Source organism: Bos mutus, chromosome 26, assembly GCF_027580195.1.
Source record: "Bos mutus isolate GX-2022 chromosome 26, NWIPB_WYAK_1.1, whole genome shotgun sequence".
In the NCBI taxonomy this organism is placed as follows: Eukaryota; Metazoa; Chordata; class Mammalia; order Artiodactyla; family Bovidae; genus Bos; species Bos mutus.
The window spans coordinates 27,573,216-27,594,375 of record NC_091642.1 but is presented as its reverse complement, the minus strand read 5'-3'; the positions used below and the strand labels follow the sequence as shown (position 1 = coordinate 27,594,375).

At 50.1% G+C, this 21,160-nt stretch overlaps 1 protein-coding gene and 1 pseudogene across 1 annotated transcript in view; one reads left to right on the top strand and one right to left on the bottom strand.

The window, feature by feature from the left end:
- Positions 1–7,006: 7,006 nt before the first annotated feature.
- On the bottom strand, positions 7,007–8,482 carry LOC102286813 (large ribosomal subunit protein eL6 pseudogene; annotated as a pseudogene).
- Positions 8,483–8,932: 450 nt separating this feature from the next.
- The window catches only part of NEURL1 (neuralized E3 ubiquitin protein ligase 1), a 73,981-nt gene continuing 61,753 nt past the window's right edge, over positions 8,933–21,160 (top strand). Inside the window, exon 1 of the mRNA XM_070363560.1 lies at positions 8,933–9,061. Within this exon, the coding sequence (XP_070219661.1) occupies positions 8,977–9,061 (85 nt within the window). The 5' untranslated portion in view covers positions 8,933–8,976. The remainder of the gene's footprint in view (positions 9,062–21,160) is intronic.

The window sequence follows — 21,160 nt, the reverse complement described above, 5'->3', positions numbered from 1 at the left end:
GACTATCCTAGGACTGAACCTCAGTGCTTCACTTATCAGCTCCTAGTCAAGTATCTTAACTTTCCTAAGCTTCAGGATTTTCATCTTTAAAATGGGGACACTGTTGCTGCTGCTGCTAAATAATAATACCTACTTCACAGGGTTATTACCAGGCTCAAATGAATTAATACAGATGAAATGCTTAGACCAAGACCTTGTATATGTGACTATGTGCTCCATAAATATCTCCTGTAGGGACATCCCTGCTGGTCCAGTGGTTAAGAATCCGCCTGCCATTATAGGGCACATCCCTGGTCCAGGAAGATTCCACATGCCCTGGGGCAACTAAGCCCACAGGCCACAACTACTGAGCCCGTGCGCCTAGAGCCCATGTTCTGCAACAAGAGAAGCCATTGCAACAGAAGCCAGCACACTGCAACAGAGACTAGCTCCGGTTCACCACAGCTAAAGAGAGCCCACACTCAGCAACGAAGAGCCCGTGCAGCCACAAACAAACAAACAAATATCATCTGTCAGTATTACCTGAGCCAGGGACCCTGGGATGAGTCTAGGGATGCTGGACTCCTTTGAAATCACTAAACAAGTTTCCCAGGTAGGGAGACGTGTGGTCCTCTTTCTGGCATTGCACGTTTTTCTTTCTGCTTCTTGCAGGAATCTCCACCTGTCCTTTTGTGTGTGTTAGTCGCTCAGCCATGTCTGACTCTTTGCGACCCCATGGACTGTAGGCCACCAGGCTCCTTGGTCCATGGAGTTTTCCAGGCAAGAATACTGGAGTTGGTAGCCATTCCCTTCTCCAGGGATCGAATCCAGGTCTCCCGCATTGCAGGCAGATTCTTTACCATCTGAGCCACGAGGGAAGCCCTTTTAGATCCAGTCTTAAGAATGCTTGGCCTCAGGCCTGGATTTTATCCATAGGCACTGTAAGTCCAGGACTTAGGTCTAAGGGTCTACATAAGACTGGAAAAAAAATCCAGTGGCTCCAAATTATGAAAGGAAAACTTCAAAATCAAAATTAAAAAATGTTTACTTAAATGTCTATAAAACAACATCGTGTCAACCTCATTAATCATTAAACGAGTACTCATAAATATTTCATTATATATGAAGGTTCCTCTGTGTCTTTTCATAGCTTGATAGCTCATTTCTTTTTAGCATTGAATAATATTCCATGTCTGGAAGTACCACAGTTTGTTCATTCATCTACTGAAGGACGTTTTGCTGCCTCCAAGTTTTGGCAATTATGAACAAAATGGTTAAAAACATGCACACGCGGGTTTTTTGTGGACATAAGTTCTCAATCCCTTTGAGTAAGTATGCAGGAATACAGCTGCTGGATAATATGCTAAGAGAACGGTTAGTTTTGTAAGAAACCACCAAACTGTCTTCCAAGGAGGCTGTACTATTTTGTATTCCCACCAGCAATGAATGAGAGTTCCCAGCGTCCTGCTTGGTGTTGCCAGTGTTCTGGATTCTGGCCACTCTAATAGTTCTGCGGTGGCATCATCGTTTTGATTTACGTTTTCCTGATGACATAAGATATGGACCGTCTTCAGATGCTTATTTGCCATTTTCTTTGGTGAAGTATCTGTTCAGGTCTTTGGATCATTTTAAAAATGAAGTTGTTTTCTTACTGTGGAGTTTGAAGTATTTTTTGTGTATTTTGGATAACGGTCCTATCTCAGATATGTCTTTTGCAAATATTTTCTCCCAGTGTGTGGTTTGTCTTTTTATTCCCTTGACAGAGTCTTTTGGAGAGCAGAAGATTTAATTTTAATGAATCAAGCTTTTCAATTATTTCTTTTAAAAACCTTTTTATTTTATATTGGAGTAGAGTTGATTAACAATGTTGTGGTAGTTTCAGGTATAACATGAAGTGACTCAGTTATGTATATACATGTATATACTTCTAATCCAGTTCTTTTCCCATTTAGGTTGTCACTAAATAGAGCAAAGTCTCCTGTGCTAACAGTAGCAGTAAATTGTCACTACATTGAACAAAGTTCCCCGTGCTAACAGGAGGTCCTTGTTGGTTATCCATTTTAAATAAAACAGTGTGTACAAGTCAGTCTCAAACTCCCTAACTGTCCTTTCCCCCAGTCCTTTCCCCCTGGTATTACCAGTTCTTTCTTTCTTGGTTCATACCTTTGTCATCTTTGCAAAAATCATTATCAAAGCTAAGGTCGTCTAGATTTCTCCTATGTTATCTTCTAGGAGTTTTATAGCTTTGCATTTAACATATAGGTCTGTGATCCATTTTGATTTAATTTTTGTGGGTAGGGGTGTAAGGCCCATGTCTAGATTTACCCTTTTGCATGTGGATGTCCAGTCATTCATGTAACCATTTGTTGAGAAGATTACCTTTGCTCCATTATATTCCTTTGCTCCTTCATCAAAGATTACTTGACTGTGTTTGTGTGAATCCATTTCTGGGCTCTTTATTCAGTTTCATTTATCTATTTGTCTATTTTTTCACTAGTACCATACTGTCTTAATTACTGCAGCTTCATAGTAAATTTTGAAGTTGGCTAATGTCAGTCCTCCAACTTTGCTCTTCTTCAATATACTGTTCATTACTCTGGGTCTTTTACCTCTCCACGGACACTTGAGAATCAGTTTGTTAACATCTACAAAATAACTTGCTGGGATTTTCCCTGGGATGTAGTGAATCTATAGTTCAAGTTGGGAAGAACGGACATCTTGACAATATGGAGACCTACTAGTGTGTTCAGCCCTAAACTTGGCCCTGGGAGGTAGGAAACTATACTGGAGTTAAGGAAAGCATAGGACAGGCTCCCTCATGGTGTTGGCAAGGAAACTGTACCCCACACAATGCTAGATGTACAGAGAGTGCTCAAAAGGGTCGCTGGGGCAATGAACGAAGCTGAATCCCGAAGCGCCTGGAAACAGGGCAGTAAGGTGCCCATTGCATGCTAAGATGGTTAGCACAGACTCCGGTCCTTCAGAGGAAAGACCTGGCCTCGAGGAAAACTTTGTGGCAAAGGTGCTGTAGAGAAGGGAGCCAGCCAGAAAGGCTGGTCTGGGCAAGGCTCTTGGGCTTACTGAGTGGCTGTATTGATAGGTTAATTCACTGACATTGATTCATTGATTTGTCAAATATTTATCAAGAATCTACTACGGTTCAGGCACTCAGGGATCTCCCATCTAACACGTCCAGCCACCCCCTGCAGTTCAGGCAGGACCACTTCTGTGTGTTTTCGGATGGTGGTCTGATGATGTTAACTATGGGCTGGGCCTCAGAGCTGCCATGTATCCTAGCCAGGGATGGCTGAGGCTGTTTCCTGTTTAAAGGCTAGCTTCTCAGCAGGGAGGGCGATGTCAGCTGTTGAAGTTTAAGGGAGCCCTGGCTCAGCCTAGATGAACTCCATCTTGTCTGCCCGGTGGGGGACCATCCTGTGGCTTGCTCTGGGCTCAGTCTCTAGGGGTTCAGGGAAGGAAGAAAGGAAGCTCTCCGTCAAATATTTTATTATTTTATCAACATGGAGACTCTTGAAGACTTGAACTGATCTGGGAGATGTGGAGAGTGAGAAAGGAGGGGAAGAGAGAGGTGAACCAGCAGGAGACTGAGCAAGGAGCAGCAAGGGCAGAGAGATGGCAGGACAAGGGTGGAACAGGGAAGAGGGGGAAGAAGCGAGAAAGACAAGAGGAGGGAGGGAGAGAGAGGAAGAAGGAGCAAGAGAATGGAGCTGGTCAGAAGGGAGAGAAGCAAGGGAGAGAAGGGGCGATGGGAGCCAGAGCTGCTGCTGAAACTGTCCCTGGGTCCCCGCCTTGGGTCCCCCCCTTCTCCTGTGCATTGGTGTGAGCGCTCACAGCATCCACACGGACACACGTGTACACGCAGCCAAACACATATGCACTGACACCCACCCCCTTGGGCAGAGCTTTCAGAATCTACACTGCTGGGGAGGCGGGGTTGCCACGGTGACAGGTGCTGGAGCACCACCTTATGGGTATTAATAGCTTCCATTGAAGCCACCAAAACAGTGACTTCATCCAGACCTTCTTCCTGGCAGCCTCCTTCTCCCTCCTCGCTTTGTAATTGGGGCTGGGAAGGGCCCCCGGGGCCTCAGAGGCCACTTCCCTGCCTCCTGGCAGCCTCTTTGGTGAAGGATGCTTGAAGTCTCAGGGATTCCACCCAACGTCCAGGGGAAGAAGCGTGCTGTGGTTCTTTGCTCCTCTGAGCTGGGTCCAACCACCACCCCTGCCAGGAAAGGGTTTCTGAGGCACAGGTCCCCCGGAGGGGTCACCCTCAGCTGCTCTGGGTCCCGTGCAGCCACACCCACCTCCTCTAGGTCCCTGCCTGGCCAGAGACCTACAGTGAGTTGACAGTGGTGTTCCCCCCCGCCCGCCACCATAGCACAGAGCTCCTTGGGAAAACTAGGGCCAGTCTAGGGAGATGACATAAGGCGGCGGTCCCCAACCTTTTTGGCACCAGGGACTGGGTTTGTGGAAGATAATTTTTTCACAGATAGGGTGGGGGAATGATTCAAGCACTTTACACTTATTGTGCACTTTATTATTATTACATTGTGATATAGAATGAAATAATTATACAATTCACCATAATGCAAAATCAGTGGGAGCCCTAAGCTTGTTTTTCTGCAGCTAAATGATCCCATCTGGGGGTGATGGGAGACAGTGAGAGTAGGGTTTGTGCTCCTCTGGGAATCTAATGCTGCTGCTGATCTGACAGGAGGCGGAGCTCAGGCAGTACTGTGAGGAAGCCCTGTGGTAAAAACAGATGAGGCTTCGATCACTCACTCACCACTTGCTCACCCACCACCCACTTCCTGCCATGCGGCCTGGTTCCTAACAAGCCATGGACTGGTACTGGTCCGTGGCCCACTGGTTGGGGACCCATGACATAGGGTACAAGATTTCAGAGGCATCACACTCAAGCCTGAGCAAGAGCAGGGTGGCTGTTCATTGCATGGTTCTAAGGGCGAGTGCCTCCTTACATTTCATCACACAGGGACGCCTCGCTCATCTCACCCTAATCTCAGCCTCGTGGATGCTCTCATTATCTTCTCAGCCTCTGAGATCAGGGGATGTTTCTGTCCTACCTTCAGTTCCCTGCCTCAGTCCCTAATGCCTCTGGCCCTCCTGTGCAGCTCCCTGGGGTCAGGTTGTCCTGAGCAGCAGAGCCTTGGACCCCTCAGGCAGGCACCGGTGTCTGGTCCCCTTGTCTCCCCTTCCCTGTGACCTTCTCCATTTCTCCCCTGCTTGGCCCAGAGCCCCAGGTTTAGACCACATGGGACCCATGACATCCCTGCCTCCCTACCATGGGGCCTCACCAGCCCCTATCCCTTCTATGTCCCAGCCCATCCCCCTAAGGAAGGGAAGGAGACGACAAGCTCCTGTCGGTAAATCCTACCAAGGGCTTGCACTTTGCACACCCTCCAGGGGAACTAGTCTCGTCTATACAGAGTCTTCAGATTTATTCTGATGCCAGCAGCAGCCTAGAGTGACCTCATTCCAGCAGGCTTCAGTGGGTATATGAGTGTGTGAGAGTGTGGATATTTGTGTAGAAGTGAGTGTGTGAGAGAGAGTAAAAGTGTGTGTGCAAACGGATGAGTGTGCTGCCATTCAGAGCCCATGGATTTCTGATGCATGAGTCATCAGCTGGCGTGAGCCTCGGGGAGATACACCCATAAAAAGACAGCACCCCTGACCTGCCACGTCCATTCTGCAGCTGGCTGGGCACGTGATCCTGGGCATCTAAGAGGCGGGGGGTGGAGAAGGGAGCTGTCTTTCCCTCCAGACCCCAGAGAGCAGCTGTCAAGGATATTTCTAGCTCGCCTGGAGTCCCAGACATTTAAGGATGTGATGCCTGCAATGGGGTGGGGGTGGAGGGCAGGAGAGGGGAAAAAGGGATGGTTCAGAGGCTTTCCTCCCACGCCTCTTGGTGGAATTCGCCTGGCAGCCAGGGGGATTCGTCCATTTCACAAGCAGTGTTGGACAGTCTGTCATGTACCAGGCACTCTCTTGGAGACTGGTGACATCATGGTGGATGGAGTTGACCTGCTGCTCCACTCACCTTGCGGGGAGGTAGACCATAAACCAGGGGGGAAAGTCTACTTTCAAATTAATTCCAGAAGATAACACAGAGTAATGGTATGGAGCGTAACTGAGAGTTGGGGGGGTTCTCTGGCTGGGCTGGTCAGAGAAGGTCAGGAGGTGATACATGAACTGTGCCTGAATAATGAAGAGCTGTCACATGGAGACTTGCGGAAAGAACCACCCAGAAGAGGATGGATGGCATGCCCGAAGCCAGCCCGTGTCCTTGCTGGATTCTGGATCAGAGTTGTTGAAACCAGTCAGGGAGCTAGAGGTGGCGGAAAAGGAAGGCAGATTCCCTCTCCCAGCAGGACCTTGGCTCCTCTTCTAGCCCTGACCAGACAGGGAGAAGGACAGTACTGTAAACTACATGGGAAAATGATCTGAAAAAGAATGGACATATGTATATGTATAACTGAATCACTATGCTATACACTTGAAACTAACACAACATTGTAAATGAATTATACTCCAAAAAAAAAAAAAGACAGGGACAAGAAGATGCCCCCCTGTCCAAGTAGGAGATGACTCCCTTCCCTTCCTGCAGGTCCTAGTATCAGTGCTGAGCTTCAGGATGGATGAGTCATTTGAACAGGTGACTTGCTGAAGGCCCTTTCCTCCAGGAAGCTTTCTTTGACTGCTGCAAGCCACAGAGGCCCCCCACCTCTTGGAGCTGACAGAACCACTCAGTTCAGAGTTGGTGGTTCTCTGACAGTTTGTTCCTGAGATTTGTCCCTGAGGCTTGGCCCTCCATCCAGTCTTCTAGGTCCAGTCTGTGTTCATCTAAAGGCTCCCCAAGCCTTTTTGTGTCCAGCAACTGAACAGCCTGGGGTTCTTGATCTGAGCCTTTGTCCCAGTGTCCCTTGGAGCTGACAGAGAGCAAAGGGTCAGGTGCTGGGTGGTTTTTTTTTCTTTTTTTTTAATGGACAAGTTATTTAATTAGGTTCTTTGTAAGAAGTTCAGAACACTACTTTGTGAGGATAAATTCCATTTGTGAGAGCAAACACAGAGCGCAGGTAGCCCTGGAGCTGAGGGACAGCTTTGATTCTTTGCAGAATTTATGAGTCCACGGCTTTCTGATCAACCTTGCACTGCTCTGTGATCTCCTATTTCTCTCTGTGTTGAAGATCTCAGCCTTCTGGTGTCTGGGCTTATGCAGCTTCTTCTTCTTGAAGTAAGCGTCAGTGAGATGTTCTGGGATTTTCACACCAGTGATGTCGATTTTGGTGGAGGTGGCAGTGACAAATTTCTGGTGTGTTCTACGCAGAGGAACTCAATTGAGGGACAGAAGCCCAGTCACAAGTAACAAGCCACTGTCCAGATGCTTCAGGAAAATGACCCTCTTTCCTGTGTGGTGCCCTGTGAGGATGATAAGAATAGTCCCGGGAGAGATGCCGCTGGCACGCAGCTTTTTCACAAGCTTACTGAAGGGTTTTCTGCCGTGACTCAACAGCTTCTGAGGCACATCTTCAGTAGGGTAATACCTAGGCGTTTTGTGAAGTCTTACCACTCAGGTACCACCATTCTTGTTGCCACCAACTGGTTTTGTGACAGTAGCAAGAACTCGAACCTTTTTTTTTTTTTTCCTACCTTGGATTTAGCTGCTGAACACTGTCTCTTGTACAAGGCCTTCCTGGAGTATGTAGCTGATCGGAATATCTGCCAACTCCTCTGACCAGGACAGGGTTTCAGCTGCAGTGGGGCTTCCCCTTCTTAACCTTCTTCACCTTTTTAGCCTTGTCGCCAGCATCAGCCTTCTTGGTTTCAGGTTTTTTCTCCTTAGCATTCGGCTTCTCAGCCTTTTCAACCGCTATCTCGCAAGACAGGAAAGAGTGGGTGGGACTCTTAATCTCACTTCATTTATTCAGTCATCATCCACTTAAAAAAAAAAAAGTATATATATATATATTTATTTTTTCTGGAGCTTTTATTGTATGCCAGGCACTGTACCTGCTACTAGAGAAATCGGAAATAAGAGTTACTTCGTCCCGGGCCTGGTATCCAGGGAGCTCACCGTTCTTACTGTATGGTTTCCCTTGTTTTCAAGACCAAGCGCCACTGTTGGTGAGGGGAATAAACCCAACCCTTGGAGCCCCAGTCTCTGTCTGATATTTGACCCCTATCTGCTCCCCCGCCAGGCCAAGAAGGGCTAGTGTTGGCCGGAACGTCGCGCACCCGGCGCCACATCTGGCTGAGCCGGCGCGCGCGAGTCACTAAGACGCTCATTCACCGGCGCAGCTGTCACCATAACAACCGGAGCGAGGGAATCCTGGCGACGGCTGGGGGCGGGGGCGGCGGTCGCGCGGGGGACCCGGCGGGGGCGGGAGCGCGGCGTCGGGGGCGGGCGGGAGACCCACCACCGCGAGAGCGCCCAGCACACCCCGCGCTCCTCGGAGCCCCGCTCCATGTCGAGCCGCCGGCGGGAGGGCACCACGCACGTCGCCGCCTCGGTCGTCCCCGCGGGCGGGGACCCAGCCGGCCGCCAAGCCGCCGAGCCTTCGGGCAGGCCGAGCCGCTGAGCGCCCGCACCGAGAGCCCCGACTCTATGGCCGGGGGGAAGCGTGCCGGAGCCAACAGCCGGAACCCGAGCGCCAGCGGGAGGAAGAAGGGAGCCCCGGGCGCCGCCGGCCCCGGCCCAGGGGCGCGCCCGCCGCGAAAAATGGCAGGCAGGTAGCCGGCTCGCGCGAGGAACCCCCGCGGCGGGCAGGACCCGCCGAGGACCGCGGAGCCCAGACACAGAGAGGAGAGGAGCGGCCCGCCCGCCCCCCGCCGCAGCCCCACCAGGGCCCTCCCCCGGCGGCGCGCGCGCCGGCGCGCGCACACACTTGCACACCGTACCTCCGCTCCAGCCCAGCCTCGCCTGCCCCCTGCGAGTGCCGAACCCCACTGGGGCCGGATGCCATGGGTAACAACTTCTCCAGTATTCCCTCTCTGCCCCGAGGAAACCCGAGCCGGGCGCCGCGGGCCCACCCCCAAAACCTCAAAGGTAAGGCTCCGCCGGGGCCGGGCTCAGCTGGCGGACTGGGGTGCAGGTGGAGGGGCAGGGAGAGGTGGAGAGGTGTGGTTGGGGAGGCCACACAGGTGCCACCTGTTGTGCGTCTTTGGAGACGGGAGATGAACCCCTGACCGTTGGGGGTGCGCTGGAGGTGGGGCCTGCCGGTGATGATGGCGAAAATCAGGGAGGATGGCGTTCCGTGGGGTCTACGCAGTTCTCCCAGCTACACCAGAAACGTCACTGGAGTCCCCTCAGGCCACGGTGCTAGGCGAGCGTGCAGATGCAGGGGGTGAGGAAGGGCATTTGCCCGGTGGATGGGGGAGTGTGGCAGGGTGCTCAGGCCGGCCAGCTGTGCTTCCCAAGAGAAGTACCACGGTCTCCTTTTTCATCTAACCATGGCTGGAGAGGTGATGGCTGGAAACACTAGTTGCCTTTCCGATTGGAGGGTCTTAAAAATACAGGGCCGAATAATAACAGCCTGGAAGAAGGGACCAGAGCTGGTGGCCTCTGGAGTCCTCTGCAGCTACTGACTTTTTGTATCCACTGAATCAGCTTGGTTTCTGGTTCCCCAAAAGCTAGATGTCCAGTCAGAACTCTAGAAAGGATGGGCTGAGAGCCTTGAGACAGATCTCAAGGTCTTTGCCCTCTTAAGTCCACTGACCTACTCAGCACCCTAAGGGAGGTGCCAGGCCCTGTTCTTTGCTTTACCTCTTCAGTGCTGTCTCTGACCTTTTGAAGACTCACCTGGGCCTTCCCAGGCCCTCAGAGCCCACTGATTCCCTTCAGAAAGCTCCTTTTCTATCATCCTGAAAACCAGCCAGTACTGACTGGGCATTCGGATGACTAAGAGTTAGGAAGGGAAGCTCTTGGGCAAGTTTACAAAGAACTTTCACAAATACCTTTTCAAATGAGCAAGGAAACTGCTCTGCATGGTGCTCAGAGCTCGTCATACCCATTTCACAGTTAGGAGAAGCAATGCTTGTTTCAGGATCCCAAAGCCAGAGCGGCAGAGCTAGACTGCAGACCTGTATCTTCTGTCTTGGAATACTACCCTCTCTTATGCTGGACAGTTAACCTTCAGAACTGGGGAGAGGAGAGGAGACAGGACCACAATCCTGCATTCTAACTCCGACACTTCCAAAACCACCTGTCACTCACCTTGGGCACATCAGTGGGTTTGTTGTGTCTTTCTGAAAATTAATATGGTGGCACACATCAATCCCTTTTAAAATATCATTTTCATTGGCCTTGTGATTCTGCCTGCAGAATGGATCCTGAAGAAATGGAGATGAAGGCAAATACTTGTACACGAGCCTAGGATGCTATGGCAGTGTTGTTTGTACTAGAAAACAATCTAAATGCCCTGTAATCATGGTGAATCCTCTTGGTGGAGTATTATGCAACCTTTAAAATAGTATTTTTGAAGAGCATTTGATCACTTGGGAAAATGCTCACAGCAGCATAATGACAGTTGTAAGAAGCAGTGGCAAAGCTGCATAAACAGTAGAGCCCAATTTTGTTAAAATGTCATGGATGCCCCTCCCCCATAGAAATCAAGCAACCTTGGAAAGAAAGTTTCCAAAAGGTTAACCATGGTTTCCTCTGGGTAATGAGATCTTATTAGAGTTTTTCTTTTCTTTTTAATATTTTGCTCTTTTCTAAAATTTCTACAATAAGCAAATATTAATTTTAATCATCAGAAATAAGCTGTAAGTATTGCAGGCAAGTATCATTTTTAATCATCAGAAATAAGCTGTAAGTATTGCATGTATGATGACTTTCTGAACATTGAAAACAGATTCCTAATGATGGTGGAACTTGTGTTTGTCATCCAGTTCAATGTTCTCTCTTACAAGGGAGAGAAATGAGGGGAAGGGAGAATGATTTGCCCATTTACTCAATGGGCCAGTCAAGATAAGGTGGCAAAGTCAGGCTGACTCCTTCAAGGGCAGGAGTTAGCTGGGGGCCAGTGAGCTGACTCGGCGCTGGAATGCTCATCAATTACCCTGAGAAGGCTGTGTTCCATCCATGACCCTAGGGAAGCCCAGAGAAGGCTTCCGTAATTGCACCGCTTTTTTAACCTACAGTTTGGGATTGTAGGGATGTGAAGTCTCTGGGACTGGAGTCTTTGACAAGGGAGGGAGTGGGCAGGACAGGGTCTGAGGCCCGCCTATCTCCCTGCTCCCACCCTGGCCTCCTCCTCTGCCTGACTCCCCACCTGTCTGGCCTGAGAAAGTCGCCTTGCGCTGCCTCCCTGATTGATAGGGATCAGTTCTTATTCAGTGGAAGTAAATGGGGGAGAAATTTTCCTCACCCCAGCAGTCTCCCTCTCCTGGCCATCTGCCTTCTGGCTTGGTTTTCCAGGATCCATTCTCCCCTGTCCCTAACCACACACCTACAGGAGGGGCCATGAGAATTTTGGTTCTGCTCCTACCGAGGCTGAGATGGATTAGAACATGCCAAGAAAGCTGACTTCCGTCCTTCGTCTAGGGTCTCCTGATTCGGCTTCTCAGCCTGACTTTTCCCCATCCTAAGAGAACCATCAGTTTTATTCTGTGATTGTTTTAATGTTCACTCCAAGTTCCTTTCTAACTATGTCAGCATTGAGCTAGGGGTCTTCTCTGATACATCCACGGTCATCCAGAATTCCACCCCCATTTTATTGGTATGACCTTGATACTGGCTGTGATTCTAAGACTGTCCACCCCAAATTCTCCTTTGTACTCACCCAGAATTTCAACTCTGCTTCTTATCAGTGTCCATCCAGAAATTTACTGGGGGCAGGGAACTCTCGATTGTTTTTTCTCCTTCCATAATTGCCATCTATTGATTTCTCACCGTTTTAATTAAAACAACTGGAAAGGGGGACCCTGGGACTCATTAGAGATCTAAGGTTGGTCTGGCTGTCAGGCTGACATGAAATGAAGCTCTTCCATCACCTGTCAGGTGGTAGACTTCGGTCTTCTTCCTGAAGACACCCTGACCTCACTCTACTGATGGTGATTCACACTGGGGTCTGAACAGTGTTGGTCTAGGAGTGTCCACGGGAGAGGTCCAAGGTATAGATCCTGGATAAGGACCAACAGATAGTTATGTAGAGCTGGTTATGTCCCTGGGTCAGGGGTGAGGGCTCGTGACATCCCTGGACATTCACAGAATGAAGATCTACTTGATAAGGTGGGGCTGAGGGAAGGGATGGCATCAAATACTTGTTTGGATTGTTAAAATCCCAGATATGTGTGAGCAGAGGTCAGAAATGGGGAATCAGGGAAGAATTTGAGTTGGACATGGAAGGAACTGTAGAAATTGGGTAGATGGCAAGGGGTGCAGTGGGAGTCCTAGATATGGACAGGAGGGTAGGGCAAGGGACGTGCAGCAAAGGCTTGGGGCAGGGTGAGTAAATGTGTGTAGATATTCTCAGTGATGGGCCCAGGGTGACTGGAGTAGGGGGTTCATGCTTCATGGAGACAGATACAGAGAACAGAGATCTTCATCCTTCTCTCTCTCTTTCTGAGTGCCTGCCTACTTGGTGCTTGGTACTGGGGGGAAGGTAACTAGGAAAGCCTTCGGGGAGGCTTTCCTCCAACTCAGTCTGCCATGGTCACCCATAGATGGGATGGGGATGGGAAAGACCACCTTCTGTCATTTTTTTTTTATTGTGGTAAAATTCACATAACATAAAATTCACCGTTTTAGCATTTTAAGTGGCATTTAGTACATTCACAATATTGTACAGCCACCACTCTATGTAGTTCCAGAACGTTTTCATCACCCCAGAAGGGAAGCCTGTACCCGTGAAGCAGTCAGTCCTCATTACTCCTTCGCCTGAATCCCCGGCAACCACTAGTCTGCTTTCTGTCTTTATGCATTTGCCCACACTGGACATTTCCCTTAGATGGACTCATAGTACATTTGTCCTTCTGAGTCTGGCTCCTTTCACTCAGCCTAAGTGCTTTCAAGGTTCGTCCATGTCCTAACGTGTACCTTCTTTCCTTTTTGTGGCTGAATAACATTCCACTGTGTAGATTTGCCTCATTTTGTTCATGCACTTCCCAGCTGATGGCTATTGAGATGGCTATTGAGATTGTTCCGCTTTTTGGTTATTGTGAATTTTGTGCTGTGAAGATTTGTGTTTAAGTTTTTGTTTGAACACCTGTTTTCGGTTCTTTTGGGTCTGTACCACGGAGTGAGCCTTCCATCTTTTTAAAGCTGGTGCTTTTGAATTGGACGTTTGATAAAGCCACTGGTTGTGACGGATGTAGGGGGGATCATCCCCCTCCGGCTTTGGCTGGGGGTTGTACCCACCAGACATCTGTTGTCTTCAAAGGCTTTTTTCTGTGGTGGCCGAGGCTCCTGGCAGGCAGAGGGGGGAGTATCTGAGGTTGACCGAGGAGCTTTGGCTCTTTGAGGTGGACCAGAGTGAGCTACAGGAACTTGTCTGTCAGACTCTTAACCTCCTCACTGCTCTGGGGTGGGGTTGGGGGGTGCATTTGCCTAGGACAAGGTCTTAGCCATTTTTCAGCCTTCACAGCCTTGCTGGTACTCCCCCTCATCTGGGTCCCCAGTCCAGGTATTGCAGTAGCTGACCCCTCTGCCTCTCATTCCTCCTTTGATGCTGCGAAAGGGATCCTCCTAAAGTATTCCTTTCGTCTGCCCCTCTCCTATCAATAGTCTTCAGCGTCATGACCCAGACTGCCATCATCGGAAATTCAAGGCCTCCATTCTTTGCTCGACCCACAGATATTCCCACAGCCCTTGTCTGGGTTCCTCACTTGGCTGTCATGACACTTGCATGTTGGGTTAGCTCATCTGTGCACCCCCCAGCCTTGCAGCAGACAGAGTTGGCGTTGTGAAGGGGTGGGGGCTGGGGGCTTCCTCTGCCACACCAAGACTTCAGAGAGCTGAGTTGAGACAGCCCCTATGCTGAACCTGGAGCATCTGTCCTGCACACCCTGTTGGGTTTTTATCTAGTCTGACCTTTGAACTCTGTACTGTTAACCATCACAGTAACATAAGAGCAGCCACATGTGTTGGGTGGTTATTGGGTGCCTAGTGCTTCTGTGTAGATTATTTCTGAGTGGGGAGCTATCGTTGTCACCATTATAGATGGGGAAAGAGAGGCTCAGAGAAGTTAAATAGCTAATCCCAGACCACACAGTTTGAAACTGATGGAACTGGGATTCAAACCCATGTCTCTCTGATTTTAGAGTTCACTCTTGCAACCACTATACATTTTGCCACCATAGAATTCACTCTGGGTGGGCCCTGTCTTCCATTGTGTTAGAGAAACTGGGGAGCAGTCTCCTGGCCTCTTTCCCAGAAGAGGAAAAGAGAGTACCATAGGGTTCTTGATGCTCCTTTCCAGCCCCCGACCCCACCCCTCCCACCTCCTCTGCAGACCCATCAGCCAGTCATCGGACACTTTCAAGGGAACTTTCTGTTCCTTTGGGCCAGTGTTTCTCAAAGTGAGGTTTTTCTCTCGCCTGCATCAGCATCAACTGAAAACACATCTAAAATGCAGGTTCCCAGCCCCCAGGCCAGACCAACTGTCTCAGAACACCTTGGTGATAGAACTCCCAAACCTGCATATTTAACAGGAGCCCCAGGTCACTCTGCCTCCTTATGCCTCAGAGTCTGAGAACTATCAAGGCTGTGGGGCCTCAGAACACACCCATTCTGGTATTCTTGGAGTTGGTGAAATCAGGCTTCCCAGAGGAGAGGAGCCTGAAGTTGGATGGAGATTTGGAATGGACATTCAAGGGCATCTTGGTGAGGGCATGGAGGCAAAGGCACAGAAGCAGGAAAATACAAGGTGCTGGCAGAGACAATGAGCAGTCCTTCCCATCTGGGAGGTGAGACCCACAGTGGGGAGATGAACGGGTCGACCTCTGAAGATAGACTGAGGTTAGATCTCACAGGGCCTCGGATGCCAGAATGAGTTTGGGTCTATCCTGTCGGCAGTAGGAGCTATGGGTGGCTTTTGAGCAGATGAGTGTAGTGATTTCCTTTAAACTGCAGCATCAGCAGAGAAAAGAGGAGGAGCAAATGAAGCATCTTGAGCTGCTGGGAGGTTAATGGAGCTAAAGGGCTCTGTCCTAGGTCAAGCTGAAAGGGCTGGGTGGGACAGCCAAGCTGATGGACTCATCTAGGCTTCCCATGGGTGAATCTGGAAGCATTTCTGACCAATCGCTATGGCCAGGAGGGCTCTTATTCATCAGAAGAAAAAAAGGATTTTTAAGAAGTGTGAGACCTGATGCTTGGCACTATGCTGGGTGCATTCTTGTAGGTTAATTCATTTAATCATTCAGTAAGTGGAAAGAAGGTATTATTCCCATTTTATAGGCAAGAAAACTGAGACTCATGTGTTCTAAGAGGTCTGTCCAGAATAGGAAATGGCATAACTTGGATTTTTAACTGGGACACCAAAAGTTCATGAGGGAGAAAATTCATGAGGGTGAAAATTAGCCTTGGGGGGAATTTCTGCATATTGGGACTTTCTTCTCCCTGAGCATCTGGGATGACAAGCGCCTAGTTCTAAGACGTGTACATTGAGGTCCAGGCATTGGCTCTAAATCAGAGCCAAAGATGGTGGTGGTGTGGGCACAACCAGGGCAGTAACAGAGAAGGAAGAGGTGGGAGGAAGGAGGACAGGAGCGTGTGGGGCACTGCCCAGGGCACGCGGGAGCTGCCTCCACCTGGGTGTGCCAGCTGCCTGGGCCCATTTCCTGTTGGCCTGTGACTCTCTCACTCCTGCTTCTGCACACCCAGGGGCTGGAAGCCGAGGGGCTGCTCCTCACTGAGCTGGTTGCTTTGGCAACCCTGGGTAGGATGTGAGTGGTCTCCTTGGTAACGCCTGGGAAAACTGCCTGCAGGGCTGGAGGGAAGTGGACTGGCCAGTGGTCAGGCTGGGTGGCACAGGCAGACCCGGGCCAGGCTGCTGAGACTCCAGGCCGGTGGGGGGAGTCTGGCTTATGGAATAGCCGGGGCAGCCTGTTGGCCATTCCTCAGCAAGCCAGAGTCCAGGGGCCTTGGGGGCCTGAAGGTCTACCTGGTGAGACCAGAGGCACTAATGGGCCAGCCCAGGAAGTGGGAGGAGATGGCGGTGAGGGCAGGAAGTGAGGAGACTATAGCTTTTGGATGACAGATCCAGCTACAGGGTTTATTAAAAGATGTTTATCAGAGGTCATTACGCGGATCCTGCTGCTCTAGGAAATGAGCAGGTGCTGATGTCTGTGGGGCAGGGTGGAGAGAGAAGCAGGGCTCGGAGAGGAGGAAGAGTCACCGGAAGGCAGGTGGGAGGCTTTGGCTTTCTCTGCGCTCTAGCTGAAGATCTGGGGGTAGGCAGGGCTCTGTGCTGGGCTCTAGAACTGAAGTTCTCCCAGGGTGAGAGTTGGGGTTCCAAGGATACTATGATGGGAAGGGCTCATTCTGTTGTTTAACAAACACAGACTAAGCATCAGTGATGAGGCAGCTGTTCTCCTAGGCTTGAGGATATGGTAAAACACAAGAAGATGAGGGCTTGCTGCCATGGAGCTCCCCTTCCAGTCTGGGAGTTAGCTCAGAACAAAAACAGCAAATGAACAAATGAATCAGAATATGATAGCAATTACTCACACTTATGTGCCAGAGACTATGCTAAGCTGTTTATACCTATTATCCCCTTTAACCTTTAAAACAGTCATGTGAAGTAAGTATGATTATTATCCCTATTTATAAATGCATAGATGGGCTTCCCTGGTGGCTCAGACAATAAAGAATCCCCCTGCAATGTGGGAGACCTGGATTTGATCCCTGGGTTGGGAAGATCCCCTGGAGGAGGTCATGGCAACCCGCTGTAGTATTCCTGCCTGGAGAATCTTCAAGGACAGAGGAGCCTGGCGGGCTACAGTCCATGGACTCGCAAAGAGTCAAACAAAACTGAGCGACTAAGCACAGCACATAGATGCAGAAACTGAGGCTCAGAAAGGTTAAGTAACTTGCCCAAACTCACATGGCTGGTATGAGGTGGAGCTGGGATTCTAGCCAAGATCTCTCTGACTTTGGCCCTACAACTCTTAAAAAAAAAAAAAACAAAAAAAACACACAGCTTTTCATTTAGAACAGTTTTAGATTTACCGAATTATTGCAGAATAGTAGAGTTTCCACGTAGTCCATGTCCGGTGGCCTTCATCCTTAGCATCTTACCTTAGTATGGAACATGTGTGACATTAGTGAGCCAGTATTGAAGATGGTCCTCAACTGACGTCTATACCTCACTCTGATTTCTTCAGTTCTCCCCAGTGTTCTTTTTCTGTACCAGGCTCCCATCCAAGATGCCACATTGTATTTATAGCTACTACATTTTATATATACAGTTGTGTTTTCTTAGGCTCCTCTTGGTTGTGACAGTTTCTCGTACATTTCTTGTTTTGGATGACCTTGACAATTTTGAGGAGTGTTGGTTAGATATTTTGTAGACTGTCCTTTCACTGGGATTTGTCTGATATTCTCATGATTAGACTATGGTTATAGGTTTCGGAGAGAAAGACCATAGCGGTGAAGTCCCATTTTAGTTGCATCATATGAACAGTAAGTGTCATCAGCATGACTCATCGCTGTGGCTGAGGACCTTGATCACAGGCTGAGGTAGAGCTCATCAGGCTTCTCCACTGTGAAGCTGAAGGTGCACTTTCCTCTCCTCCACCTCGCACTCTTTGAAAGGACGTCGTGTGTGCAGCCCGCGCTAGAGGCGGAGAGCTGTGTTCTACCCCTGGAGGCTGGGGCACGGCTTTAACTGTTCTGTCAACTCTTTAGTTTCTCATCTTTGTCTTTCAGTTGCTCAGTCATGTCCGACTCTTGGCGACGCCATGGACTGCAGCACGCCAGGCCTCCCTATCCTTCACCATCAGTTTCTTACACAAGCACTAATATTTGGATAAGGACTGTGAGAGAGAAGACTGGGAACTTGGGGGAACGTGACCTGGTCTTGGGGGTCTGGGTAGTGAAATGACCAGGGAAGTGATCTGAAAATGAGTAGGGGTTGGCTTTGTGTTCCTGGAGGCAGGGCTGCTCCTGCCATGTTGGGTGTGGAACTATTCATTTAGCATCCGTGACCCCTGCCCATTAAATGTCACTGGTCACCTGTGTCATTAAAAAAACAACTCTCCAATATTTTAAAAAGCACCCCAGTAGGGGAGCTCCCTGGTGGTTCAGTGGTTAGGACCCTGTGCTGTCACTGCCGAGAGCCTGAGTTCAGTCCCTGGTCAGGGAACTGAAATCCCGCAAGCTGCGAGGGGTGGCAAAACATAAAAAAGCCATCCAGAGAAGACAGTGCCACCCCAGTTGAGGATACTGAGCTGGGTGTGGGGCACAGAGAAGGGCGCTCCTGGAAGGGGTCTGACACAAGCCCGTGTTGAGGACAGAGCTGGCTCTGAGTATGTGTGTGCTAAGTCACTTCAGTTGTGTCCCACTCTTTGCTACCCTAGGGGCTATAGCCTCTGTCCATGAGATTCTCCAGGCAGAAACACTGGAGTGGGTTGCCATGCCCTCCTCCAGGGAATCTTCCGACCCAGGGATCGAACCTGGGTCTCCCGCACTGCAGGTGGATTCTTTACGACTGAGCCACTGGGGAGGGCTAAGTCCTGGCTGGTGTCATCCCAGCCCTCCAGGCCATGGAACTTCCTGCAGAAAATCACTGAATGGCTGCTCCCTTGCCTCTCTACCTGTGGAAGCAAGTTGCTGGTCCCACAGGCTGTCTGTGTGGGGGCGGGGCAGGAGGAGGAGAGAGAACCCTCTTGGGATGATTGAGAGGGGAGGGAAGTATGTCTACTGGCTTTTGCAGATAGCATTCTTTGCCTCTGTTGCCCCGTCATGCCATGCTGGCTGCTCCAGAGGTTAGGTGGGGGCAGGAAAGGGAGAACATTGCCAGGGAGGTTTCTGTCCTTCGATGAGGGTGGTGGCACTTCCACATGCTCCTGGCTTTCATCTTCGTCTTTCCCCTTGGCTGACCCCCAGCCTCTGCCTGGCATCTACTGAAAGGCTGACCTTCTCCAGGGAATGGGGCTGTGGGTGTGTCTAGGTGGGGGTGTCCGGGTACCCTTGAGAGCGAGGAGAGGAGACACTTTGCCCTTATCAGAGTTGAATGCAACTGTGAGGATGCTCCAGCTGATTCATTTCATGTGTTGATGCCCTCTGTGCTGGGCCTGGTGCTGGGCGTGAAGAATAGGGAGGGGGGCACTGGATGTCATCTCCGCCCTTGAGATGCCCGTGGCCTATGAATCGCTCATCCGGTTCTGACAGCAGTGGCAGAAGGGGCCAGGAGCCCTTCTTCTCTGCGGTTGCTTTGCTTTGCTTTCCTTTCTAAACCCTGATCTTACCAGCAAATGTCCTTAGAATACATTTTCCCTGAAGCTGGTCAGGTATGTGCATGGGGGTGGTGGAAGAGGCATGGCCACTAACTTCTAACATCAGAACCCAAGTAGACCCTAGAGGTCGTTATGTCTTAGCTCCTTTCTCAGCCCAGGTCTAGAGTTCTCAGACCTGGAGAGAAGAAGTGACTTGTCCAAGGTCAGACACCTGGATGGACCAGGTGCTAATGAGGTCTTAAGTCTCTGACCTTGCTGGATGACCTCTTCTGGATGGCAGAAGTTAATTCCAGAGGGACACCTGAGGGGGACGAATGCTTGTGGCAACTGTGATGTGTACCATCCTGAGGGCAGCTATTGAAAGAAGAGAAGGCTTCCCAGGTGGCACTAGCGGTAAAGAATCCCCCTGCCAATGCAGGAGACGCAAGAGACTCAGGTTTGATCTCTGGGTGGGGAAGATCCCCTGGAGTAGGAAATGGCAACCTGCTCCAGTATTCTTGCCTGGAAAATTCCATGGACAGAGGAGCTACAGGCGTCACAAAGAGTCAGACATGACTGAGTGGCTGGGGTCACCAAGAGTCGGACACAACTGAGCAGCTGAGCACACACTGAGCAGAAGAGTGATAAGATCTTGTAGATGCTTTGGAAGGCTCTGGGGCAAAAGAGAGGGGCAGGGGAGGACGAGGCTGAAGGTTCCTGTTCTCCAGGGGAGGAGAGGTGTGGCTTTTCCCAGGGCAGGGCTGTGAGCAGCCAGGCAAGCAGATTGATTTGGGAGACACTTTAGAAGGTCGACTTGAAGATTTGGAGAGGTGCCACCTGTATGGATATGTGTTGGAGGATTCTGACCTCTGAGGCAGTGGTCAGTGAGGCATACAGGTGGCTCAGCTTGAAAGAGCTTGGCTGTGCATGGGGAGGGGGCATCTTGGGAAGTCAGGGGTGAGCATGCTGATGTTTGAGTTTTCCCTTGCAAGCTGTGTCCTACCCAAGGCCTTGAGACCTTAGAGCCAAGAGGAGAGAGCAGGACAGAGCTGGCTCTGAGCTCTTGGCTCCATCCCTACCCGCTGGGACACCATCAATAGTTAATGCCCCCTCTGTCTGTCACAGGTGGCTCCCAGGTGGGTGGAGGCGGGGCCCTGGCACCTGTGCTGTGATGTGCCTCTGGCTTCTGCCGTGGCTTTCAGTCCCAACCTGGCCAGGCTTTCTCAGGTGGCTCCTCACTCTCCCTGGGGGCCAGTTCCCCCAGCATATACACACAAACCATAAAAGGTGGCCATAAATCAGCCCAGACAGGCCAAGGCTACTCTTGTTTTCCCAGAATTGAGATCAAAGCCCCAGACCCTCACCCTGAGGCTCCGTACTTATTAAATTATTAAACTGTGAAGGGAAGGGAAAGCACAAAGGTCTGGATGGATGATCATAGAGTAAAAGAGAATGCGGAAAAATGGCTGAGAAATGAGGCAGCAGGTGGGAAAGGGGAAGAGAGGAGAGAAAAAAAGCTCTTTGTCTCTGCCCTGAGCTTGGAGACTTCACAGGGCTGTGAACCTTGCATCTGAACAGCCTCAAACCATTCCCTCCTACTTCTTCCTCTGATTTCTCATTGGGGTCCCATGACCAGAATTCATAGCCCCACTTTACACAGGAGAAACTGAGGTGCAGATTGTCACAGGATTATCAAAGGCTGTACTTTTTTTTTAAATATTTATTTATTTGGCTGTGTTGTTCGCTTGCGGAATCTTTTATTGTGGCA